This window comes from Erinaceus europaeus, chromosome 1, assembly GCF_950295315.1.
Source record: "Erinaceus europaeus chromosome 1, mEriEur2.1, whole genome shotgun sequence".
Taxonomy (NCBI): Eukaryota; Metazoa; Chordata; class Mammalia; order Eulipotyphla; family Erinaceidae; genus Erinaceus; species Erinaceus europaeus.
This window is the reverse complement of record NC_080162.1, coordinates 142,625,795-142,649,978: the sequence shown is the minus strand read 5'-3', so window position 1 is coordinate 142,649,978 and position 24,184 is coordinate 142,625,795. Positions and strand designations below refer to the sequence as shown.

The 24,184-nt window shown below is 38.5% G+C and overlaps 1 protein-coding gene across 5 annotated transcripts in view; it reads left to right on the top strand.

Moving 5' to 3' along the window:
* Positions 1-24,184, top strand: part of PIK3CB (phosphatidylinositol-4,5-bisphosphate 3-kinase catalytic subunit beta) — a 160,182-nt gene that overhangs the window by 93,563 nt on the left and 42,435 nt on the right. For all 5 annotated transcript variants that reach the window (XM_060196484.1, XM_060196476.1, XM_060196478.1 and 2 more), the window contains 5 exons: positions 4,806-4,902; positions 5,839-5,969; positions 9,083-9,133; positions 14,770-14,958; positions 23,528-23,649. In XM_060196484.1, coding sequence (XP_060052467.1) covers positions 4,806-4,902; positions 5,839-5,969; positions 9,083-9,133; positions 14,770-14,958; positions 23,528-23,649 — 590 coding nt within the window. The remainder of the gene's footprint in view (positions 1-4,805; positions 4,903-5,838; positions 5,970-9,082; positions 9,134-14,769; positions 14,959-23,527; positions 23,650-24,184) is intronic.

Sequence of the window (24,184 nt, the reverse complement as noted above, 5' to 3'; positions counted from 1 at the left end):
ACCCTTTGAAATACTTGAAATAAAAAGTGTAGGTAATTGGTCTCTAGGAGTTCATGTCAAAAGAACAGTAAACCTCTGTTTTTATGACTTGCTCATTTTTTTTTTTTCGTTGTCAGGTGGGGATTTGGTGCTGGAGATCTAAGTCAGGGTCTCCTATATGTGAATTGTGCATTCTGCTGCCAAGTTCATCTCACACACATCTCTAACCCCTTTCATTTTTTCTCTTTTATTTAGTAAATGTCATACCATACGTTCTGTTATGAATGTGCACTTTTAATTTTTATTTATTTATTTTATTTATTTGCCTCCAGGGTTATTGCTGGGGCTCGGTGCCTGCACTATGAATCAACTGCTCCTGGAGGCTACTTTTCCCCTTTTGTTGCCCTTGTTGTTTATCGTTGTGATTATTATTCTTGCTGATATTGCTGTCATTGTTGTTGAATAGGACAGAGAAAAATCAAGAGAGGAGGGAAAGACAGAGAGGGGGAGAGAAAAGACACCTGCAGACCTGATTTCACCGCTTGTGAAGTGACCCCCCTGCAGGTGGGAGCCGGGGCCTCAAACCAGGATCCATACGCTGGTCCTTGCGCTTTAGGCCATATGTGCCTAACTTGCTGCACTACTGACCGGTCCCCGCACTTTTAATTTTTATGTTTTTGTGGAGCTGGGTGTTTGGCATATGTGATTTCAGTGCTGTGGCCTACTTTTTTATTCAGGGAGAGAGAACGTCAGTGAAAGGGAGAAGCATCATAATTCTGGAGCTCCCTCCACTGCCACAACACCATCCATGTGAGGCTGGGCCTCAAACCTGGGCCATGCATACGGCAAGGCACACACTCTACCTGCTGAGCTATCTCTACAGTCTAAATGCAGTACTTTTTAGAAGATAGAAATAAATTGTTAAATTAGGTGAAGAAATTTTGAAAATTACTAATTCATAGTTCTTTAATTGAAATTCAAGGTGCCAGACATGTTTGAGAGTTCAGAGTTTTGTGCATTTTAGATCATAGACTGTATGAGCTCACTCCTTCACATACCTTGTAGAGTCTGGGGCAAAAATCTGTATCTAGTAGTGAATTATATGAATACTCATAGTAAATAAAGACTGCTAACCTCATGTCATTCCTGGCTGTTTTACTGTTGAACGAGTTGTTAGTTTTTAGAGTTATTTGGATTTTGTAATGTGCTCAACCAGGTGTACCACCACCACCTGATCCACATTTTTGGATTTTGAAATCATAAATGATCATTTGTTTTCATATTCTCATGAATTTTATTTTCATTCAAGTCTTAAGTGAAGTTTTTTTTTTTTGAGGGGCAATAGGGGGTGGGGGTAGATAGCATAATGATTTTGCAAAGAGACTCATGCCTGAGGCTCCAAAGTCCCAGGTTCAGAGGCTGGCAGCACCACCATAAGCCAGAGCTGAGCAGTGCTCTGGTAGGAGAAAAAGAAAAAAGTGTATTTGGAAGTGTGTACATGAGTTGTATATGTTTCTTAAAAAGCAGGCCAGGCGGTGGGGCACCTTGTTAAATGCACACATTAGAGTGTGCAAGAACCCAGGTTTAAGCCCTTGGTTTCTACCTGCAAGGGAAAGTTTCATGAGTGGTGAAGTGGGGTTGCAGGTGTCTCTCTTTCTCTTTCCCTATCTCCCTTTCCCCTCTCAATTTCTCTGTCTCTAATAATAAATAAATATCTAAAAAAACCTTTAAAACAGATACTACAGGTCTCTCTTTTTTAATTGATTTAATAATGATTGACAAGTCCATTAGATAAGAGAGGTACAATTCCACACAGTTCCCACCACTAGAGTTCTGCATCCCATCCCCTCTATTGGAAGCTTTCCTATTCTTTATCCCTCTGGGAGTCACCAGTTGTGAAGCTTCCCACCAGTAGGTGGGGACCAGCAGGACCTTGCGCACTGTAATGTGCTCAACTGAGTGCACCCCCCCAGCCCTTCATGCTCTGTTTTAAATCCTGTTTCACCAGTTGTGAAGCTTCCCACCAGTAGGTGGGGACCCATGACCTTGCGCACTGTAATGTGCTCAACTGAGTGCACCCCCCCAGCCCTTCATGCTCTGATTTAAATCCTGTTTTTACTTAAGTCTCATAGGTAAAAATATGGTAGCTTGGAGTTTGGTATGTTATTACTCACTTCATATGCCCACTAAAACAGCTCTCTCAGGATTTTTTTTTTAATGAACAAATTATAAATAATTTCCCAAAAGCTGATAACTTGTTCACAATGCAGTTTGGAACTACAACACACATGGTAACTAGCACCTTTTTTTTTGAAACAACCAAGAAACATCAGATTTCACAATAACAGCATTTTTCTTTTTCTTACTATTTCTTAATAGTAATAAAAAGCATTTCATTCTATATTAAAAAAAAACTTAATTACGTTGTTACTTGCTTGAATTTGCTTTCTCCTTCTCCTTGTTATTGCCATCAAGCTGGGGCTTTGGCTCAGCACTATGAATCCACCCCTCCAGGTGGCCTTCCCTCCATTACTTTTTTTTTTTTAAGGCCATTTTTTCCATTTTGTTGCTGCTGTTGTTGGATAGGACAGAGAGAAGTCAAGAGAGGAGGGGAAAACAGAGAGGGAGAAAGAAAGATAGACACTTGCAGACCTGCTTCACTGCTTGTGAGGCGACTTCCCTGCAGGTTAGAAGCCAGGGTTTCAAACTGAGATCCTTGTGCTGGTCCTTGTGCTTTGCAGTGTGTTTGCTTAACCTGCTGTGGTACCACCCGGGTCTCCCGCCCTTCCTTTTTTTTTTTTTTTTTTTTTTTTGATAAATGAGGAAGAGAGAAAGACACCTGCAGACCTGCTTCACTACATGTGAAGCATCCCTTCTACCCTGGGGAGTAGGGGCTCAGACCCAGGTCCTTGTGCATGGTAATGTATGTGCTCAACTGGGTGCACTACTGGCAAACCCCTGAATTTACCTTTTTCATTCTTAACATGAGAACACATTTTCTCTGCTCATCATCATTTTTTTTTAAGTTAAAAAGTCTGTAAGATTTATCTTATTACATGTGACAGTTGTACACACAACCCCCTCCCCAGAGCACCACTCCAGTACGTGTTATACTGAATCAAACCTTGAGTCTCAGGCATACAAGCCTAATGTTCTACCCATTGAGCTGTTTTCCTGGCTTCTAAAATCAATATTAATGTCTAAAAAGTCTGAGAAGTGTTAGTTCTTTAGTGTTTTTCTCTTAACTGGTAACGAAATTTTATTTAAGTGTTAAACTCTATATCTTTGGTGTAAAGTGTAACCACATTTATTAGTCTAAGTGTCTGCTCCAAAGTCCTTTTACCTTGTTGCTTCCCTGTTTTTTAAAAAAGACTTATTTATTTATTTATTTATTTATGAGAGAGAACCAGAATGTCACTCTGGCTCATGCAGTGTATCAAACTCAGTATCTCAGCCTTGCAAGTCCAATGCCCTATCTTCTGCACAGCCTCTTGGGCCACTTGTTTCTTCTTTTTTAATGTCTAAATTCTATTGTGCCTAGAAACATTTGCTTCATTCCACATTCACATGTATATAAACTAAGAGCTTCTAAAACACACAACCTGACATTCTAACACGTATGTTTTCCTTTTAATTTTTATTAGTGATCTATGAGATAGTAGGGATATATTGTGTTGTTGGAAAAGCCATGATGGATTTCTGCATAGAAAATATGCCATAGCACAATACTTCCACACCACTCACCACTCAGGTTCCTTCTGTTATACTGCCCCCTCCCCCCAGTGTAACTATATAGTTTTTCCATGGGCTTAGAGACATATTGGCTCCATTTTTTTTTTTTTGCAAGTTCATGTATTTCAATTCTCTATATCCTACATATGAGTGAAACCATCCTGTAGTTGCCTTTTATTTCCTCATTATGCTTCACTAAGGATAATCACCTCCAGTTCCATACATGTTGCCCTGAAGAACAAAATTTTTTAAATTGCCCAGTAGTATTCCTTTAATTATATGTCGTATAACTTCTTTATCCAGTCACCTGTTGAAGAGCATTTGTTGCTTTTGCTCTTTGGCTTTTATGAATAATGCAGCTATTAATATGGAGATAGCACATAAATTTCTTGAATCACTGAAAATTCCTCCTCATTTCCCATGGTTGTGTAATAATTACTCTAGTTTTCAAAGATACTGTTTTATTATGAGACTTTAGTGGCTTCTTTTCCATCTTTCCTTTCTTCCTCTCTTCTTCTTTCACCAGAGCTCAGCTCTGTTCAGGCTTATGGTGATGTAGGGGGTTGAACATGGGACTTTGGAACTTAAGGAATGAAAGTTATTTTTTGCAGGCTTGCAAAATAGCTCACTTGGATAGTGTGTTACCTTTCAACTTTCAGTGCTATAATCTTTTTTTTCCCCACTCTCTCAGCCTGTTTCTGGGGGGGGGGGGGACAAGGAGTTGGCCTTGGTAGGCAGCATAATATGCCAAAATGACTTCCATGCCTGAAGCCTTCAAGGGGTTCCAGGTTCAGTCCCCCAGCACCACCATAATAAGCCAGAGCTGAACTGTGCTCTGATTTCAACAAACAAAAGTATTTTTACATAACAGATATGCTATTTCTCCCACCCTACAGGGAGACTTTAATTGGCTTTTTGAGTTTGTGTTATCATCATAAATATCTTGAATATTTTTTCATGTACAGTTTGTTTTTGATTCAGGATGATTTTGAGAGGCAGTCATCTAGAACTCTAGAAATTAAAGCTGTGTCCATGTTCACACTTAAAGGTCTTTCTTGGAATATTTATTTATTCAATGGTTTCATTTTCAACAGCATTATCCTGTGGCATGGGTAAACACAATGGTTTTTGACTTTAAAGGACAGTTGCGATCTGGAGATATAATATTACACAGCTGGTCTTCATTTCCTGGTAAGGTTTACATCTTAATCCTTTGTGTTAAAGAGGAAATTTGTAACTTTTTAAATGTTTCTTAAATATTCTTAAATGTTTCAGCTCAGTAAAGAAAACATCATTTCACATCTTTGTTGTTTACTTTAAACCAGATCTCCACAGATTATTTTAATGCATTTGTATATATTTATTCAGATTCGTGTCTGGATATATTTGTTATATTTGTTATTGCTATAGGCATTTATTTTTATATTGATACCGTTTTGAGAAATTCTGGCAAGGAACAGTGTCTTTTAAAAAATATTTATTCCCTTTTGTTGCCCTTGTTGTTTTATTGTTGTAGTTATTCTTGTTACTAATGTCATCATCATTGGATAGGACAGAGAGAAATGAAGAGGAGAGGGAGAGGGGGAGAGAAAGATAGACACCTGCAGACCTGCTTCACCCTGCTTATGAAGTGACACCCCTGTAGGTGGGGAGCCGGGGGCTGTTGCCACATGTGCTTAACTCACCCGACTCCCAGAACAGTTTCTTCTTTATATCTATCTCTGTTGCCCCTGGCTCTACTAAATTACTGTATTTGTAGAGGGAATATTCACTAATATGGAAAGAATAATAAATATACTTACTCTTCAGCTAATACTAGCCTGAAATTTGAGTTTGGTAGTAGTACCATCTATGTTGTCATGTTTCTCGAATATTAATTAAAGTATTCCTGTGAGATATATGTATGTATGTATTTGTGTATGTGTATGTATGTATGTATGTATGTGTGTATGTATGTATATATGGGCAAGAGAAAAAGCGAACCAGAGCATCACTCTGGCACATGTCATTCTAGGTACTGAACGAAAGTTCTAGCCACTGTGCCATTTTTTGGGATTGCTGAAAGCTGTGTTTTACTTTAGTTTTGAAAGCAGTTCCTCAGAAATCAAAATTATTTTCATGTTTTAGATGAACTTGAAGAAATGTTGAATCCAATGGGAACTGTTCAAACAAACCCATATACTGAAAATGCCACAGCTTTACATATTAAATTCCCAGACAATAAGAAACAACCTTATTATTATCCTCCCTTTGATAAGGTAAGCCTATTACTTAAAGGGTATTATAAAAGAAACTATTGAAATTAGAGTATTTCATTACACATTGATGTCTTAATTATACATGTTATGTGTGATTATAATAAATAGTCAATATATTAATATAAATCTGTACACTCAAAATCGAACAGCTTTACGTACTGAATTCTCAAACAATAAAAAGTAACTTTATTACTATCCTCCCTTTGATAAGGTAGACTAAAGGTTAACTGGGCAAGAAATAATGATTTCCTGACTATACATCTTTAATGCTCTGTTCATCTATCTACTTTCAAAATATCAGATACATTAGCACTTCATTTGTTGGTAAGACCCAGCTGTCATCCTGCTTTATCATTGACCTAGTGAGATTTGACATCTCTGATTCAGATTCTTCATTTACAAAATATGGAGATAATCTCTGAGGCCTTTTAAAATATAACAGCTACAAGTGCATTCATATGTAAAGCTGAATATATGAAATCACAGTGAGATATCTAAGTATGTTAGTTTAGTGCTAAGAGACATAGTCACTGATATGCTCGTGTTGGTATTCAAGGTACAGATGACTTGTTTTAATTATCACTGTTTTGATTATCAATAGGATTTCCAATGGTGCTACTATTTTAGTGGAATCTAACAATGACTTCTGTTTCTAAGAGGGTTTCCTTATCTACAGGCTAAGTCTTGGGAACAAGTAGAGTATTTGGTCAGATGTGAAATGAAGACTGTGATCATTTATATGCTAAAACTACTGTGTTTTATATTCAGGCTGTTTCATTTATCCCAAAATGTTTTCTTCTGGTCAGTGATATACAACCAAATTAAAATTTCTGATTATTGTCACAGAAATTCTTTTTTAAATTATTTATTAATTAGAAAGAAGAGGAGATACCAGGGATCAAACTTAGGATATCATGTGTGAAATCCAGCATCTTAACCACTGTTCCACCTACTGGGCCACTGTAACAGCACTTCTTTTTAAAATTTTATTTATTTTTGAGCCACCAGGGTTTTTGCTGGGGCTCAGTGCCAACATAATGAATGTACCACTCCTGGTGGCCATTTTTCTTCTTCTTTTTTTTTTTTTTTGGCTCGGACAGAGAAATTGGGAGAGGGGAAGTTAGAGAGAAAGACAGCTGCAGAACTGTCTCACTGCCTGTTCTATTCCCCCTGTAGGTGGGCAGTGGGGACTTGAGACTGGGTCTTTGTGCATAGTAACATGTGCACAGCCAGGTGCACCCCTTCATGGCTCCCTGTAACAGAAATGCTTAGTATTTCAAAAGCTGGGGGTAGCGCAGCGAGTTAGGCACACATGATGCGAAGCGCAAGGACTGGCATAAGGATCCCAGTTCAAGCACCCGGCTCCCCACCTACAGGGGGGTTGCTTCACAGGTGGTGAAGCAGGTCTGCAGGTGTCTATCTTTCTCTCCCCCTCTCTGTCTTCGCCTCCTCTCTCCATTTCTCTCTGTTCTATCCAACAACAACAACAACATCAATAACAACGATAATAACCACAACAATGATAAAACAATAAGGGCAACAAAGGGGAAAAAATAAAAATAAAAGAAATCACTTAAAAATATTTCAAAAGCTATATACTTACATACAAATGTAAGAAATGCCAAAACATATATTGTTCCTTGCAATCATCCATTACAGTTATATCATGGTTTTGTTTACTTGTTGCATAGGAATTTATCTATAAGCTGAAACTACTCGTGGTACATCTAATAGTCTTACTATGAATATTTTTATATTTGGTTATGGTATGTGTTTAACAATCAATCGTGGTTTCTTTGCAGTCAAATGAAATTATTTCTGAAAAATTTTTACAAATGTAGTGAATGTTCTGTGCATATGTAATTTACCAGTAGTCATTAAACTTTCTTTTTATCATTATTATCTCTTAGATTGCCTTTGAAGATCAATTTGGAGTTGAAATTAAAAAAAAATTAATATGTATAAATAAGTATATTTTCCTTTAATTGTATAATTGATATGTGATTGTTGAAATGAAGTAATGCACATAAAAAAATAGTAATGACAGATCTGGAAACTGAAAAACCTGACTTAAAATTTTTATTTGTTAATGGTGGGGGGAGGGTGAGAGAGAACCAGAGCATCATTCTAGAATGGGCATTGAACTTGTTACCCCATGCTTTGAAATCCAGTGCTGTATTGACTGTACCACCTCCTGGGCTGCTAAAAATCTTAGTTAATTTAATTTTTGCTTTTCAAGCCATTGCTTAATTTAATTTATCTTAATTTAATCACTCATCATAAGATGAGAATTATCACTACATTTTGTATATAAGGATATAGTTAAATTGTTGAGGATTATGTAATTCACTAATTGGATATGGATATTCAAATTTTATATATATATATTTTCAGAACCAGAATCCAGGACCTTTCCTTAGCCAAAATTTCTGTAATTTTATGAAGGAGGGAGTAAGGAAGAGACACCAAAGAATTTACCCTCCTTGGTGCTCTCAAGTAGTGCCAGGAATCAAACCCACATTGTCATGAATGCAGGCAGATACTTTCCCCTCTGAATAAACCCCATGCTCCACCCCAGATTATTTACATACTGATAGAGTCTCCAAACTTTTTGAGAATGTGTGCCCCTGTTAAACTTAGTGAATTAAAAAAATATTTCTATGCTCCTCCTCAGTACTCTACTTTTGATATCTGTAACATGTGCGCTCAACCGGGTGCACCACCACCCAGTCCCTACTTTTGATATCTGTAGGCTCGGAAAATACCAAATGGCACAACCATATATATTTAGTAACTTTTCAATTTCCTTTGCACTTTCTAACAAAAATTCATGTATCTGTATTTAAACAGTTGTCTCTCTCACATATGTGACTTTAATTCATCTATAGACAACCCCAGTGCTCCCTAGAAGTAATGCTGTCTTTCCTGGTTGTCAACAGCTTGAAGATTGGTAATCAATCATAGCACGATGCTATTTTGTGTTTAAAACTTATGTTTATGTTATATAGAAATTCCAAAACATATATTGTTCCTTGCAATTTTAGTACAGATGATGTTATTTACATTTAAAATATACAAATGCAAGTTCTAAAACTTAATTATTTTTTATACAGATCATTGAAAAGGCAGCTGATATTGCAAGCAGTGATAGTGCTAACGTATCTGTAAGTATAGTTGAGTTTTAAAAAGTATAGTTTGTTTTTTACTTTATTTTATTTTCCTTATATTTGATAGGACAGAGAGAAATGGAGAGGGGAGGGGGAGATAGAGGGAGGAAAGAAGACACCTGCATTACTGCTTAACCACTTGTGAAGCTTCCCCTATGCAGTTGGGGACTAGGGAACTTGAACCCAGGTCCTTGTGGATTGTAACATGTCCTCTCAATTGCGTGAACCACCATTCAGCCCCCTGTAAGGATAGTTTTTTTTTTTAATTTATTTTTTATTTAAGAAAGGAGACATTAACAAAACCATAGGATAGGAGGGGTACAACTCCACACAATTCCCACCACCCAATCTCCATATTCCATCTCCTCCCCTGATAGCTTTCCCATTCTCTTTCCCTCTGGGAGTATGGACCTAGGGTTGTTGTGGGTTGCAGAAAGTGGAAGGTCTGGCTTCTGTAATTGCTTCCCCGCTGAACATGGACGTTGACTGGTCAGTCCATACTCCCAGTCTGCCTCTCTCTTTCCCTAGTAGGGTGGTTCTCTAGGGAAGCATAGCTCCAGGACACATTGGTGGGGTCTTCAGTCCAGGGAAGCCTGGCCGGCATCCTGATGGCATCTGGAACCTGGTGGCTGAAAAGAGAGTTAACATACAAAGCCAAACAAATTGTTGAGCAATCATGGACCCAAAAGTTGGAATAGTGGAGAGGAAGTGTTGGGGAGGTGATACTCACTGCAAACTCTAGTGTACTTCTGCTTTCAGGTATATATTTTGCACTACTTTATGGATACGTGCGAACATATGTTCTCTCTCACAGAATCTGGTCTATATCTAGGTTTTGGGACTTTGTTAGAAAGTGATCCACCTGGGATGGAATTAGAGTATACTATGAAAGGAAAGGTCTCACCTAAGTAATGAAGCTGAAGGGTTGTCATTCCACACCTGAAGTCTCTGGACACAGTCTGAGCTGAAGCATGTTGAGGTGGCAATCATTGCGTTGATTAGGTTGCGATCAGCAGATGCAATATTATTTGATATGGATTGGGAGAGGCATGCGGGAATGTGGGCCCTATCCTAAGGTTCCAGGACTGGGGGAGATATAGGCTTTATAGTGGAGATGTGAGATTCCTGCTGTCTTAGGGTTCAAAAAGACAATGGATAGTTAATGTTATCATCACATTATTTGGTGATTGGGTTAACTTTGAAAAGTCCTTTTGTTAGGGTTTGCTGTACAGTACCCAGTATCTTATATAGCTGTGCCACTGGTTGCTTCTGATCTACTTGGTCTAGGCTTTTGAGAGAGTCCGCATATCAAATACACAGCCTATATATTAAAAAGACTCAGTCTGTGTTTTAAAAACTTTGAGACATACAATTAATTTTCCCTCTCATTAATTAACTAGTGGTTTATATGACTACATTTTACTAGGAGTGTACATAAACACCATTCCCACCACCAAAAGACTGACCCACCCCTCTCACCCACTCCCACCCCCCACTGGCCCAGGAAGCTGCATGTCTACCCCTCATCACAGGGTTTTTACTTTGGTGCCCTAGGATCCAATTTATTGTCTGGGGAGATGATGTCATGGCTGGCAAAAAAGGGATATAAATATTGTTGACTGTAAATCCCATTGAATTGATATGATCTGGGGATCATATTCAGTTTAGGAGCCTATGTGACCTCTGCATCCCTCTAGATCTGAGTTCACATTCTGTGGTTATGAGTAGGAACCTTCCAAGCTGCCTCAGTTTCAGGACCCATCTTCCTCAGGTTGAACACTGAGTATGTTGTCCATCCTCCCTTCAGAAGATGGAGCATTCTCTACTGTTGTTAATCCAAGTTGAGGGCAAAGTCCTATGTGGTTGCTCCCTAACCTATATGGCACTGTATTGTGGGAGGAAGAATTGGGCATGCTGGTTTTACTGGGCTTAGTTGGTGGTTTTCAGATTTTCTTTTCTATAATAGAGTTGAGTCCTATAGGCAGGTCCTTGCTGAGGCCACTGATCTCCTATCCCTGCTTTGCTTCTCTGCCTGAAAAGTGTTGAGTCACAAGCCCACACTGCTTTTCCTGTTATGTCTGCTTATGCATTGCTTCTCCACCTACCACCAAAAGGATGCCGGTGTATTTCAGACAAACCTCACTGTACATTGGTGAGGGCTTTCTATGGTCTATTCTTTTTATAGCTGTTGAGGTGTGTATTTTGTTTGTGACTGTTCCACCATGGCTTCACCTCCAGAAGTGCATAGGCAACCTTTTGTGTGGTCACACTATTGATTCCTTTTGATAAGCACAGGGGAAGTTATCACTTAATTGTGTTGCATATCTTGATTTGTCATCTGTATCTTGTTTGATCAGGTAATTTATTAGACTCTTGTACTAGGAGCTTTATTTTATTATTGTTGATGTTTGGAATTTAGTGTATTTTGAATTGCAGTCTTAATCAGATGTCTTTCTTCAAGTATTTTCTCCAGCCTGTGGCTTGTATTTTCATTTTCTTTCTTTAAAGATTTATATAGTGAGATATTGAAAGAGAGAGAGAGAAATAGATAAGAGCATCACTCTGGCTTATATGGTGTCAGGTCAAGCTCCAGGTTCCTGGCATGGAAGTCCTGTGCTCTACCATTAAGCCTTCTTCTCAACTGTGCCTTTTTAGTGTCCTGATAGTTTCCTTTACAGAACAGATATGTAAATTTCATGAAGTCTAGTATGTAAAAAAATCTTACTAGATCTTGGCTTTAGTCTATGTAAAAAGTCATTACTAAATCCAAGGCCATCTATAGTCTTCTCCTTTGTTATTTTTAAGCTTTTGAAAAAGCCTATTGTATATGAGAATGAGATATAGTAACAAATGAGACAGAGAGGAAGAGAGGTACATGTACCAGAGTTTGTATTGCTGTGGCTTAAACCGGGAGCTTTGGGCATGTAAGTTAGATGCTCTGTCAGTTGAACCACCTCCACAGACACCTAATTTAGCCTTCTTAAATACACTTGTATTTTTATATGATTCAGATAATGTCGGTCCTTCAGTGTTGTTCTTCGATATTATGTTGGTTAATTTGGATCTTCAAATAAACCTTAAAACAGTTAGGTATTCATTGGATTTACATTTATTTAATCTGTTGACTAATCTGGGAAGAGTTTATATTTTCACAATATTTAGATTTTAATTTTATGACTTTTACATTTATTTATTTTGGATAAAGACAGGATAAATGGAGAGAGAAGGGAGTTAGAAAGGGAGAGAGAGAGGGGGCCGGGCAGTAGTACACATAGTGCAAAATGCAAGACTTTTGCAAGGATCCCTGTTCGAGCCCCTGGCTTCCCACCTACGGGGGGTGGGGGGGGTTGCTTCATAAGCAGTGAAGCAGGTCTGCAGGTGTCTTTCTCTCTTCTTCTCTGTCTTCCCCTCCCTTCTCAGTTTCTCTCTGTCCTGTCCAACAACAACAATAATAGCATCAACAACAATTGAAAAAAGATGGTCTCCAGGAGCAGTGGATTAGTAGTATAGGCACCGAGGCCCTGCAATAAAATAATCCTGGAAGCAGGGAGTCAGGCGGTAGCGCAGCGGACAAGGACTGGCGAAAGGATACGGGGCAAGCCCCCAGCTCCTCACCTGCAGGGGAGTCGCTTCACAAGTGGTAAAGCAGGTCTGCAGGTGTCTATCTTTCCCCCTTCCTGAGTCCCCCATCTCTCCATTTTTCTCTGTCCTATCCAACAACGAAGACATCAATAAGAACAACAATAATAACTACAACAATAAAACAACAAGGGCAAAAAAAAAGGGAAAATGAATAAATAAATATTTTTAAAAAATTTAAAAATCCTGGAAGCAAAAAAAAAAGTGGGGGGGGGGTCAGAGGAGAGAAAGAGACACACCTGCAGCACTGCTCATGAAGAATTCCCAAGTGAGGATCAGTGTCTTGAACTTGGGTTCTTGTGCACTTTAATGTGTGCACTTAACCAGATGCACCACCGCCTACCTGGCTCCCAATATTTAGGTTTTCTGCTATAAACGTAAAACAGCTCCACTTATTCATTGTTGATACATGAAAAGCAATTTACTGTTGATTTCATATCCCACAACTGTTAAGATTTTCTGTGTGGTCATTACTGTTCATTTATATATAAATGAATTTTACTATTTAAGATACCAATATGACTTATTTTAATTCTTACAATATTCCCAAGTATGTATGAATAGTATGTAGTACAGATTTATATAAAATCTTAGATGGTGCAACTGGGTGAGCACATGTGTTACAGTGCACAAGGACCCAGGTTCAAGCCCCCATCCCCACCTGCAGGGGGAAAGCTTTGTGAGTGGTGAAGCAGTGCTGCAGTTGTCTCTCAGTTTCTCTTTGTCTCCATCACCGCTTTCCCTCTCTATTTCTGGCTGTCTCTAGCCAGTAAATAAAGATAATAAAAAGAAAAGTATTCATAAAAGAAAATCTCATCACATAAATCTAGAAATTATAGAAATTGTTTTCTAAATTCTACAGGATTTAAAAAATATATTCCCTTTTGTTGCCCCCCCCTTTTTTTATTGTTGTAGTTATTGATGTCGTTGGATAGGACAGAGAGAAGTGGAGAGAGGAAAGGAAGACAGAGAGGGGAGAGAAAGATAAACACCTGCAGATCTGCTTCACCGATTGTGAAGCGACTCCCTTGCAGGTGGGGAGCTGGAGGCTTGAACTGGCGGGATCCTCACACTGGTCCTTGCACTTTGTGCCACGTGTGCTTAACCCGTTGCGCTACCACCTGACTCCCTAGGTTTTTTTTTTTTTTTTTTTTTAAAGAGGAAATGCATCGGGGCTGGGTGATGGCATACCTGGTTGAACGCACATGCTGCAGTGCACAAGGACCCAGGTTCCAACCCCGGGTCCCCACCTGCAGGGGGAAAGCTTTGCGAGTGGTGAAGCAGGTCTGCAGGTGTTTCAAGTGTCTCTCTCCCTCTCTAGCTTCCCTCCATCTCTCAATTGCTGGCTGTCTCTATCCAATAAATAAATAAAGATAATAATAATAATAAAAAGAGGAACTGCATCTTTCTTTTAATGTTTGTGGAGTTCAGAGCCTGGAGCCTACCAGTAGCATGGACCATTATCTTAATTTTTCAGTAAATACTTTTTTAAGTATTTGCTTGAGAATGGTATAACTGTATTTTATATTTATTTTTATCCAAGATCTAATTCTTAATACAAATGATTTTTGCCTGTGAGCCATAGAGGCATGTGTTACCTTTTTCTGACTTAAATGTAAGTCTGGTCTTTTGGCATTTTTCTTTTTGTTTATTTATAGAAACTGGAAATTAGCAAATAAATTCAGTTCATGTAATAGATGACTTTAAAATTTTAAATTGCAATTCTGCCACCTAGTGTTTGCAAATGAGTCTTTAAATGCAGTACTTTTTCTTTTCCTAGAACTACTTACTTCCACCGTGTATACTAACTTAATATCCCAAAATGAAAACTAAAAAAAATTCAATTTAGTTAACTTTAATAGATTAGACCTTCATTGTTTCACATGTTGTTTACTTATATGTTCATTGTATATAAATTTGCTGATTTATATTTTATTTCCTAGTGGTGTTTGTGCAACTATTTGATCCTGTAACGAGTTATCTCTATTTCCTAGAGTCGAGGTGGGAAAAAATTTCTTGCTGTATTGAAAGAAATCTTGGATAGGGATCCCTTGTCTCAGCTGTGTGAGAATGAAATGGATCTTATTTGGACCTTGCGACAAGATTGTAGAGAGAATTTCCCCCAGTCATTGCCAAAATTACTGCTGTCCATAAAGTGGAATAAACTTGAGGATGTTGCTCAGGTAAGAAAAAAATTATTTCTCTTACTCTGTTTTTTTTTTTTTTCTGGTGGTTACTCCCTGCATAGATACAGAAATAAAACTTGTATAATTTCTATTTGAGATTTTTAAAATTTTTATTTATAAAATGGAAATATTTACAAGACCATAAGCTAAGAGGGGCACAATTCCACACAGTTCCCACCACCAGAACTCTGTATCCCATTCTGCTTGATATTTTATACTTTTTAAAATTATTTTATATATTTATAAAATGGAAATATTGACAAGACCATAGGGTAAGAGGGGTACAATTCCACACAATTCCCACCACCAGAACTCTGTATCCCATCCTCTCCCTTGATAGCTTTCCTATTCTTTAACCCTCTGTGAGTATGGACCCAGGGTCATTATGGGGTACAGAAGGTAGGGAGGTCTGGCTTCCTGAATTGCTTCCCCACTAAACATGGGTGTTAGCAGGTTGATCTATACTCCCAGCCTGTCTTTCTCTTTCCCTAGTGGGGCAGGGCTCTGGGGAGGTGGGGTTCCAAGACACATTGGTGAGGTCGTCTGCCCAGTGAAGTCAAGTTGGCATTATGGTAGCATCTGGAACCTAGTGGCTGAAAAAAAGTTAGCATATAAAGCCATACCAATTGTTGAGTAATCATGAACATAAAGGCTGGAATATTACAGATGAAGATGTGGGGTCCCCGTTTTAGAAAAAGCTGGTGGGTCTACTTGAGGTATATTCCAAGGGGCCCATGACTTTACTAGTTTTTGCCTCTAGTATGCAGGTGGACCTAAGTTATTGTCTAGGAAGATGGTGTCATAGTTGTAAAAAGATTTTATACTTTTACATATATTTTTACTGAGCGGTATACCTGATGATTATTTTATGCAGTCAGCGCTGAGGATTGAATCAGAGACTCATACATGTAAAGGATGCTCTCTGCCATGGAGGTGGGGGGTGGGTGGGTATGTGTGTATCACTTTGTTGGGAAGTGTTGGTTTACAAGTCTATTGTCATAGCTTAGTTTTATTTTAAATGACACACCATGAGGTTTTAAGATTTAAAAATTGTAGATTTTGTATCAGTTTTGTTTATCCAACAGTAGAGAGTATCCATTATTTATGAAGTAACTGCCATTAGTTACTTTCAGCAGGTCTTAGGTAGGTCACTGGGGCTTGGTACCTATAGTACAAATCCATTGCTCCTCGTGGCCATCTTCTTTTATTTTTCCCCCATTGTTGTTGTTATTGTTGTTGGATAGGACAGAGAAATTGGGAAGGGAGGGGAAGACAGAGAGGGGGGAGAGAAAGATAGACACCTGCAGGCCTGCTTCACCACTTGTGAAGTGACCCCCCCCCCTTCAGGTGGGGAGCCAGGGCTCAAACCAAGATCCTTGTGCAGGTACTTGCACTTCACCCTATGTGCAGGTGCAACACCACCCTGCCCTCTTGGGGAAGTTCTAATAGATTCATGAATGAAATTGTTTTATTGTTTGGCTTTATAGGTAATAACTTCCCTTTAGATAGTACAAACAGTAGAGACTTTTGCTCCAGACAACTACCCATAGTATCCATAGCATATTAACAATTTTTGGATCTTAATTGCATAGTTACATTATTATATGCCTCATTTAAGTGGTTCATACCAGTAGATTATGGAAATATATATGTACATAATTTTTTTTTATTTATTTGATAGAGACACAGAAATTAAGAAGGGAGGGGAAGATAGAGAGGGAAAGGCACAGAGACACCTGCAGCACTGCTTCACTACTTGAGAAGATTTCCTCCTTCAGGTGGGAACCAGGGCATTGAACCTGAGTCCTTGTGCACTGTAATATGTGAGCTTAACCAGGTATGCTACCAAATGGCCAACCTGGAAATATTTTTAAATGGTTCCTTAGGTAGGTTTTAATTGTTCTACAGTTAATCTTCTCACTGTGGGTTCATTTAAATTTAACAGGCATTTTTAGTAGTTAACATTGTCCTATTTGATTTAGATAGCATGCAGCTCAATGTGCCTGTCCAAAAAGTCATCATTCTGCTACTTTCTATGGAATTAAAATTTAAAAATTCTTCCTGTACTCTCAAAATATATCCAAGAAAGGCTTGTTACGGTGACTGTCAGAAAATGGAATGAGCTGATTTAAACTGTTTTGTTTTTTTATTTGAATCTTAGGAACAGAAGCTTTTATATTCAATAATTTGCATACTGTCTTATTTTTATGAGTAACTCAGGTATCTTGTTTTCAGATATAACTTAAGTGTTCTCTATTTTGACCGAAGAAATCCAGTTTTGGAACTTTTTTTTTTTTTTTTTAACTAGAACACTGCTCAGCTCTGGCTTATGTTGGTGTTTGGGTTTTTAACCTGGGACATTAGAGAGACTCAGGCACAAAAGTCTCTTTGCATAACCATTATGCTGTCTACCCCACCCTTGAACCCTTGAAATTTAGTATTTAAATAGAAACACTTAAATATATGTAAACATTAGATGTAGGAAAGCATGGCTTCCACAGTCCTAATCTCCTTGGTCTTGAAACAAGTTAATGTAATAAAAGGCATTTTGTTTTGATTTATTATCCAATCATATATTGTTGTAGTTACTTAAGAAAATAAAACATAGGGAGTTGGTGGTAGCGCACCAGGTTAAGTGCAGGTTTCGCAAAGCACAAGGACCAGCGCAAGGATCCTGGTTCTAGCCCTCGGCTCCTCACTTGCACGGGAGTTGCTTCACAAGCGGTAAAGCAGGTCTGCAGGTCTCTCTCCCTATCTCTCTCTCTCTGTCTTCTCCTCCTCTCTCCGTTTCTCTCTGTCCTAGCCAACAACAGTGACATCAATAATAATTACTACAACAATAAAACAAGGCCAACAAAAGGGAATAAATAAGTATAAGAAAAGAAAAGAAAAGAAAACTTGTGGTCTGGGAGGTGGCACAGTGGATAAAGCATTGGACCTCCAAGCAGGAGGTCCTGATCTCAATCCTTGGCAACACATGTACCAAAAGTAATGTCTGGTTCTTTCTCTCTTCCTAATTTTCTCATAAATAAATAAATAAATAAAATATTTAAAAAACCTTTTTTTCTTTGATTAATTGACTGACTTTCAAACTGGACATCCAGAAGTCCAGTGCAAAGTATGTGCTCTGTTTGTATAGATATAAACTGGATGGAAATTCTTTAGAAGAATAAAATTCTGTTAACATATGTAGAAGGGAGATTTAATCTTTTTTACAGCAAGCAAATTATTAGAATTGCTTTCAGTATTTATGTTCATCAAATTTTTCTGTCCCTGCTTCTATAATTTTCTCTAAAAGAAAGTGATGAGTTGTGGTAAATCTAGTTTTGTTTTTATAGTTGATATTTTTAATAGTTAGTAGTAAATCGGCTTAATGAATTCTTTCCCAACAGTAGGACTGTTTTCAACTTATGCTAGCATTGTTTTTTTTAACTTTCCCCCCACTTTATTGGGGGAGATTAATGCTTTACAGTATAGTTGTTGACACATGGTACAACCTTTCATTACCTCATGATTGGTATCTGTAAGACACTCCTCCAACCTAGGTCCTTTTCTACCTTCAAGCCCCAGGATCCTAGCACCCCACTATCCCACTTCTCTCCCTCCTTCCCCATAATCCTTTGCTCTGGTGCAGTCTTTAACATAATTTAACATCAAGTATTATAGATTGTTAGTCTAAGCTTTAGAGGATTTTCTGGATTTGTACATTCCAAGTATTAATTGGGAACACTAGGAGATTCTGTGTGTTTTGACTATCATGTGAGATTCTAAGGAAATGTTCCTTGCTAATTTCTGTATTTCTATTGAGGATTGCTTATTAGGACCTTGAGCAAAGCAAGGTATGGACCCCATCACTGATAAAAAGCAGGGTGAATTACTCATTTCGTATACTTAAATCATTATTTTAAAAAACTATTTTACTCTCCTTAGGGATTTTTAAAAAAATATTTATTTATAAAATAGAAACACTGATAAAATCCATAGGATAAAAGGGGTACAGTTCTTACCACCAGAGCTCCATATCCCATCCCCTCCCTTGATAGCTTTCCTATTCTTTAACCCTCTGGGAGTATGGACCCAGGGTCATTATGGGGTACAGAAGGTGGAAGGTCTGGCTTCTGTGATTGCTTCCCTGCTGAACATGGGCATTGACAGGTTGATCCATACTCCCAGCCTGTCTTTCTCTTTCCCTAGTGGGCTAGGGCTCTGAGGAGGTGGGGTACCAGGGCACATTGGTGGGGTCGTCTGCCCAGTGAACTCAGGTTGGCATTATGGTAGCATCTGGAACCTGGTGGCTGAAAAAGAGTTAACATATAAAGCCATAGCAATTGTTGAGTAACCATGAACATAAAGGCTGGAATATTGCAGATGCAGATTTGGGGCCTCTGTTTTGGAAATAGCTAGTAGATCTATTTCAGGACTATTCCAAAGGGCCCATGACTTTATTAGTTTTTGCCTGAGCCTGACGTCTGATATGCAGGTGGACCCAGGTTATTTTCTGGGGAGATAATGTCATGGCTGGAAAAAGGGCTAGAAAGCTGGATCAGGGTACAGGGATATAGAAGTTACATTGGCTCCTATCCTGAATGTGGGCTCCAGATCAAATTGATGGGGTTTACAGTCAATATTTATGCACTTTTCCCATGTTTGGGAGCTACTCTATTCCTTAGGGAATTTTTAAGAACACTTCCCATCTAGTAGTCACATTCTCATTAGAGTTGATATCACATGTAATTTTATATACTGTATGTATGGGAAGAAGACATAGAAAACTCTTTTTTTCTTGCTTGCTTTTTCCCCTGACCAGGGTTTCACTGGGACTTGGTTCCTGCACAGTGACTCCACTCTTCCCCATGGCTCCCCCTCCCCTCTATCTCTTTTATTTTTTTATAGAGATAGAGAAGGAGGGGATAGATAGATAGATAGATAGATAGACAGACAGACAGACAGACAGACAGACAGACAGGGAGAGAGATACCTGCAACACTACTACTTCACTACTTGTGAAGCTTCTACCCTACAGTTGGGGACTTGGGGCTTGAACCCAGGTTCTTGCACATGATAATGTGTGCACTCTGCCTGGTGTACAATTGCCTGGCCTCCAGGGCTTTTTATTAAATATTACTTTAAAAGCTGTTAAATAAAAGTTTATTTTCAAAGATAAAATTTTTAAAAAAGCATTATTAATTGGGGAGATAGCACAGTCTGTTAGAACACCAACTTGAATGTGTAAGGCTCTAAAGGCCATAGGTTCAATTCCTAATATGATCTTAATGCCACAACTGAGCAGTGCTGTGTTCCTATCACACACACACACACACACAAAGCTTTTAAAAAGCACTTTTCTTTACTAAGCCATTGATGAAATTTATTATGTATTGTCCTGGGAAATGGCAAAGTGAATGAGGCATTAGACTCTCAAGCATGAGACCATGAATTCATGCTCTGATTCTCTTTCCTCTCCCATAAACAAACAAATCTTTAAAATGTATTATGTAAATTGTGCATCAGATTTCATCTCAACATTATCAATTTTTATGTATAGCATATATTCTAATTTCTTTTTTTAAGTAGTTTTTATTTATTCCCTTTTGTTGCCCTTGTTTTATTATTGTAGTTATTATTATTGTTGCTGGATAAGACAGGGAGAAATCAAGAGAGGAGGGGAAGACAGAGAGGGGGAAAGAAAGACATCTGCAGACCTGCTTCACCGCTGGTGAAGCAACTCCCCTGCAGGTGGGGAGCTGGGGGCTTGAACCAGGATCTTTACACTGGTCCTTGCACTTTGCGCCACCTGCGCTTAACCCGTTACGCTACTGCCCGACTCCCATATTCTAATTTCTTAAGCACAATGTGTTATTTTTCTATCAGTGTAATCAGATTAATTTCCTTAATTTTATCTGCAATTAAATTTGATATGAGAAACACTTTCCTGCATTGTTGACCATTCATTTTAATACTACTTATTTTGTGGGGACACTTAACAAATATTGAAAATCTTTAACAATTTTTTAAAATTAAACTAATTGAACATAACTTTTTAAAAAATCTTTTTAGTGAGTTAGTAATGATTAACAAGATTGTAAGATAACAGGGTTACAATTCCACACAGTTCCCAATATCAGAGTTGTGTGTCCATCTCCTCTATTAGAAGCTTTGAGAGCAAGAGCTTCCCATTTTTGAGAGTACCTCCATCTTAGAGACTTGCTTTACAAATAAAAGACAGTAAAATTTGAGAAGCAAGCTGACCTCTCCCCCAGGAATACCCGAGTCATCTGGGCAGTCACAGATGACTCATTTGAACTTACAAGAATGATATTGCAAAATAAGTGTTAATGTGGCAGTTTGAATTTTTGAAATACCCACTCAACTTCACCAGCTCATTTTGCTTATGTATCCCTGCTCTGCTGAGATAAAAGACTGACGGCATAGATAAAGATTAGAATGTACTGTTTAGATAAAGATGTAATGTGTAATTTGGGCCCTTTGCTTTGCTCAAGATGTAATACCACCCCCTCCCTTGAACCCTTCAAAAGGAGATGAGCTCCCAGCATCTCTGTCTCTCTCACCCAAGCAATGGGGCCACTTTTGGAACTCAGGCTTGTGGGGGGGGTCGACACACACACACACACACACACACACACACACCCCTCAGCTCTCCGGAGGTCTCTCACCTAAGCAATGAGGCCACTTTTGGTACTCTGGCTTGGTGGTGGTGGGGGAGGAACACCCCTCAGCTCTCCTGAGGTCTCTTTCTCTTTCTCTCTCTCTCTTACCTAAGCAACAGGGCCACATCTGATACTCCAGCTTGGTGAGGTGGGGGGGGGGGAGAGACCCCTCAGCTCTCCTGAGGTCTCTCTCACCCAAGCAACAGGGCCACTTTTGGTACTCTGGCTTGACGGGGGCGGGGGCCCCTCAGCTCTCCTTATGTCTCTGTCTCTCTCTCTCTCTCTCTCTCTCTCTCTGTGTGTGAGAGAGAGAGAAAGAGAGAGAGAGAGAGTTCCTGTGTCTTTACATGTATAAGTTGTTGCAATAGCTATTCTATGTGCTTGTGTGAATAAATCTCTTTGAACATCATTACTCTGTCTATGTCTGTCTTGGTTTGTGGTCAGGCTTGGTCAGTGGCTTCCTAACATAGATTTTCTATTCTTTATCCTTCTCTGGGAGTATGGACCAGCATTCTTTTTGGGGTATAGAAGGTGGGAGTTCTGGCTTCTGTAATTATTTCTCTGGTGGACATGGACATTGGCAGGTTCATCCATACCCCCAGCCTGTTTCTCTCTTTCCCTAGTGGGGTAGGAATCTGGAGAAGTGTGGTTTCAGGACACATTGGTGAGGTTGTCTGTCCACGGAGGTCAGGATGGCATCATGATAGCATCTGCAGCTTGGTGGGTGAAAGGTGGTATGATATAAAGCAAATTGAGCATAATTTTTTATTGATTCTCAGTAACTCACACAAACTTGGATGATACACACTAGGCAATGGTAGGCACTTGCAGGCCATCTTTTGCAACTTGATTTAATGGTTAAGTTGTCAATTGAAAGCCTTCCAGTCAGTGTTATCTACTTATCATTTTCTTATAGCCTTGACCTTGCATATATTTCCTTCAAGTACATGTCAGTGCTACATATGTGATATCTAGAAAACCCAAAGAGATAAATAGATTTTGTTAGATAAATTTTAGTTTGGAGGGTCAGATTCTATAACTGTTGCTCCCCCTCCCCCAATACATTTCCATCATGGTATGAATATGTGTTGTACACATAGCAAAACCATTAGGAAAAGTAGGCTTTTGCCAAGATTAGTTCTGGTGAACTGTACTGTGCTCTAATGAGAAGTAGGTAACAGTCCTTTTCAGAAATTTGTGGTCTCTGTAACAAGGGTTTCCAAAGACAGACTATGTATGTCTTCCAACATTTACCCTCCATTTACCCCATCTAACAGCTCATTCCTTGTAGGGATTCTTTTTTGTTATCCTACACCTAAATCATTTCTTAGTTACATGCGCAAATGGGAGACACCTAGTCTATTTATTTCCTTTTTTGATAATGAACAGCTGTGTGCTATTTATTATGGGAATTGAAGGGTATAAAAATACCATGATCAATAAAAAGTTGAGTAGGTGATTGCAACTCTTAAAAATATCGTCACCTAAAAGTAAACTCCCTGAAAACCATTTTTCTCCTGAAAACCATTTTATGTTGTTTGATTAAATGTATATATAAATTGACTATTATTATCATGAGTTTTGCAACTTAAATATGTACTTTGAATTTTACTTTTTTATTCTTTGGTTTCTTTTAAAATGATTTAATGAGAATTTTTGTGTGTTCCATATACACAGGATATTATTCTAATTCCAGGTAAATACTTAGTAGGCTTTCTTATCTGTAAACTTTCAGTAAATAGCCTTTATAAATCTATATTAATAGGAGTAAAATTTTGAGGTCTTAGGAATTCTAAATATACTTCTTTTTGTTTAACCATCTATGCTCCTGTATGTTTAAGAAAAATAGATTATTTTTCTCCCCTATGATTTCTGAGCCAATTTCAATTTTTAAACAGCTACAGGCACTACTGCAGATTTGGCCTAAACTGCCCCCCCGAGAGGCTCTGGAGCTTCTAGATTTCAACTATCCAGACCAGTACGTTCGAGAGTATGCTGTGGGCTGCCTGCGACAGATGAGGTATCTCTCCAAGAGGTGGCTTTCTTGGGGGATGGATATTCAGAGTTCAAAGCCTTTGTCCCCTCTGTCCCACTGTCTGACACTCTCATTCTCCCACATATACGCTATAAAACAAAGACAGACTAGGCCAGGAGATCCCACTGTCACCCACACAGGCTCCATGATTTACAAGAAGTTAATCACAGAATTCAGAATAGACACACTGTTAGCTATCATTTGTCACAGCACAAGGATTCAGAGATTTAACAAAGGAAAAAGATTCAAAGTCTGGACAAAATCTGAAGGAAACCAGTAAGAAACTTTCAAGATTTTTATTTGTTTATTTGTTTTTTCCAGTGATGTCACACTAGGTATATTTAACTTTACCAATAACAGGATGTATCAACATTAGAGGTGTGGTGGCCAAAATTTAGACTTGGTTGACTCATCATATAAACACCTTCTGCCTTAAAAAATACTGAAATTGCATGATACTAGAAGATAAATGGATGGATTAACATAGACTTTTTGTATGCAAGGTTTAGACTGAGTAAAG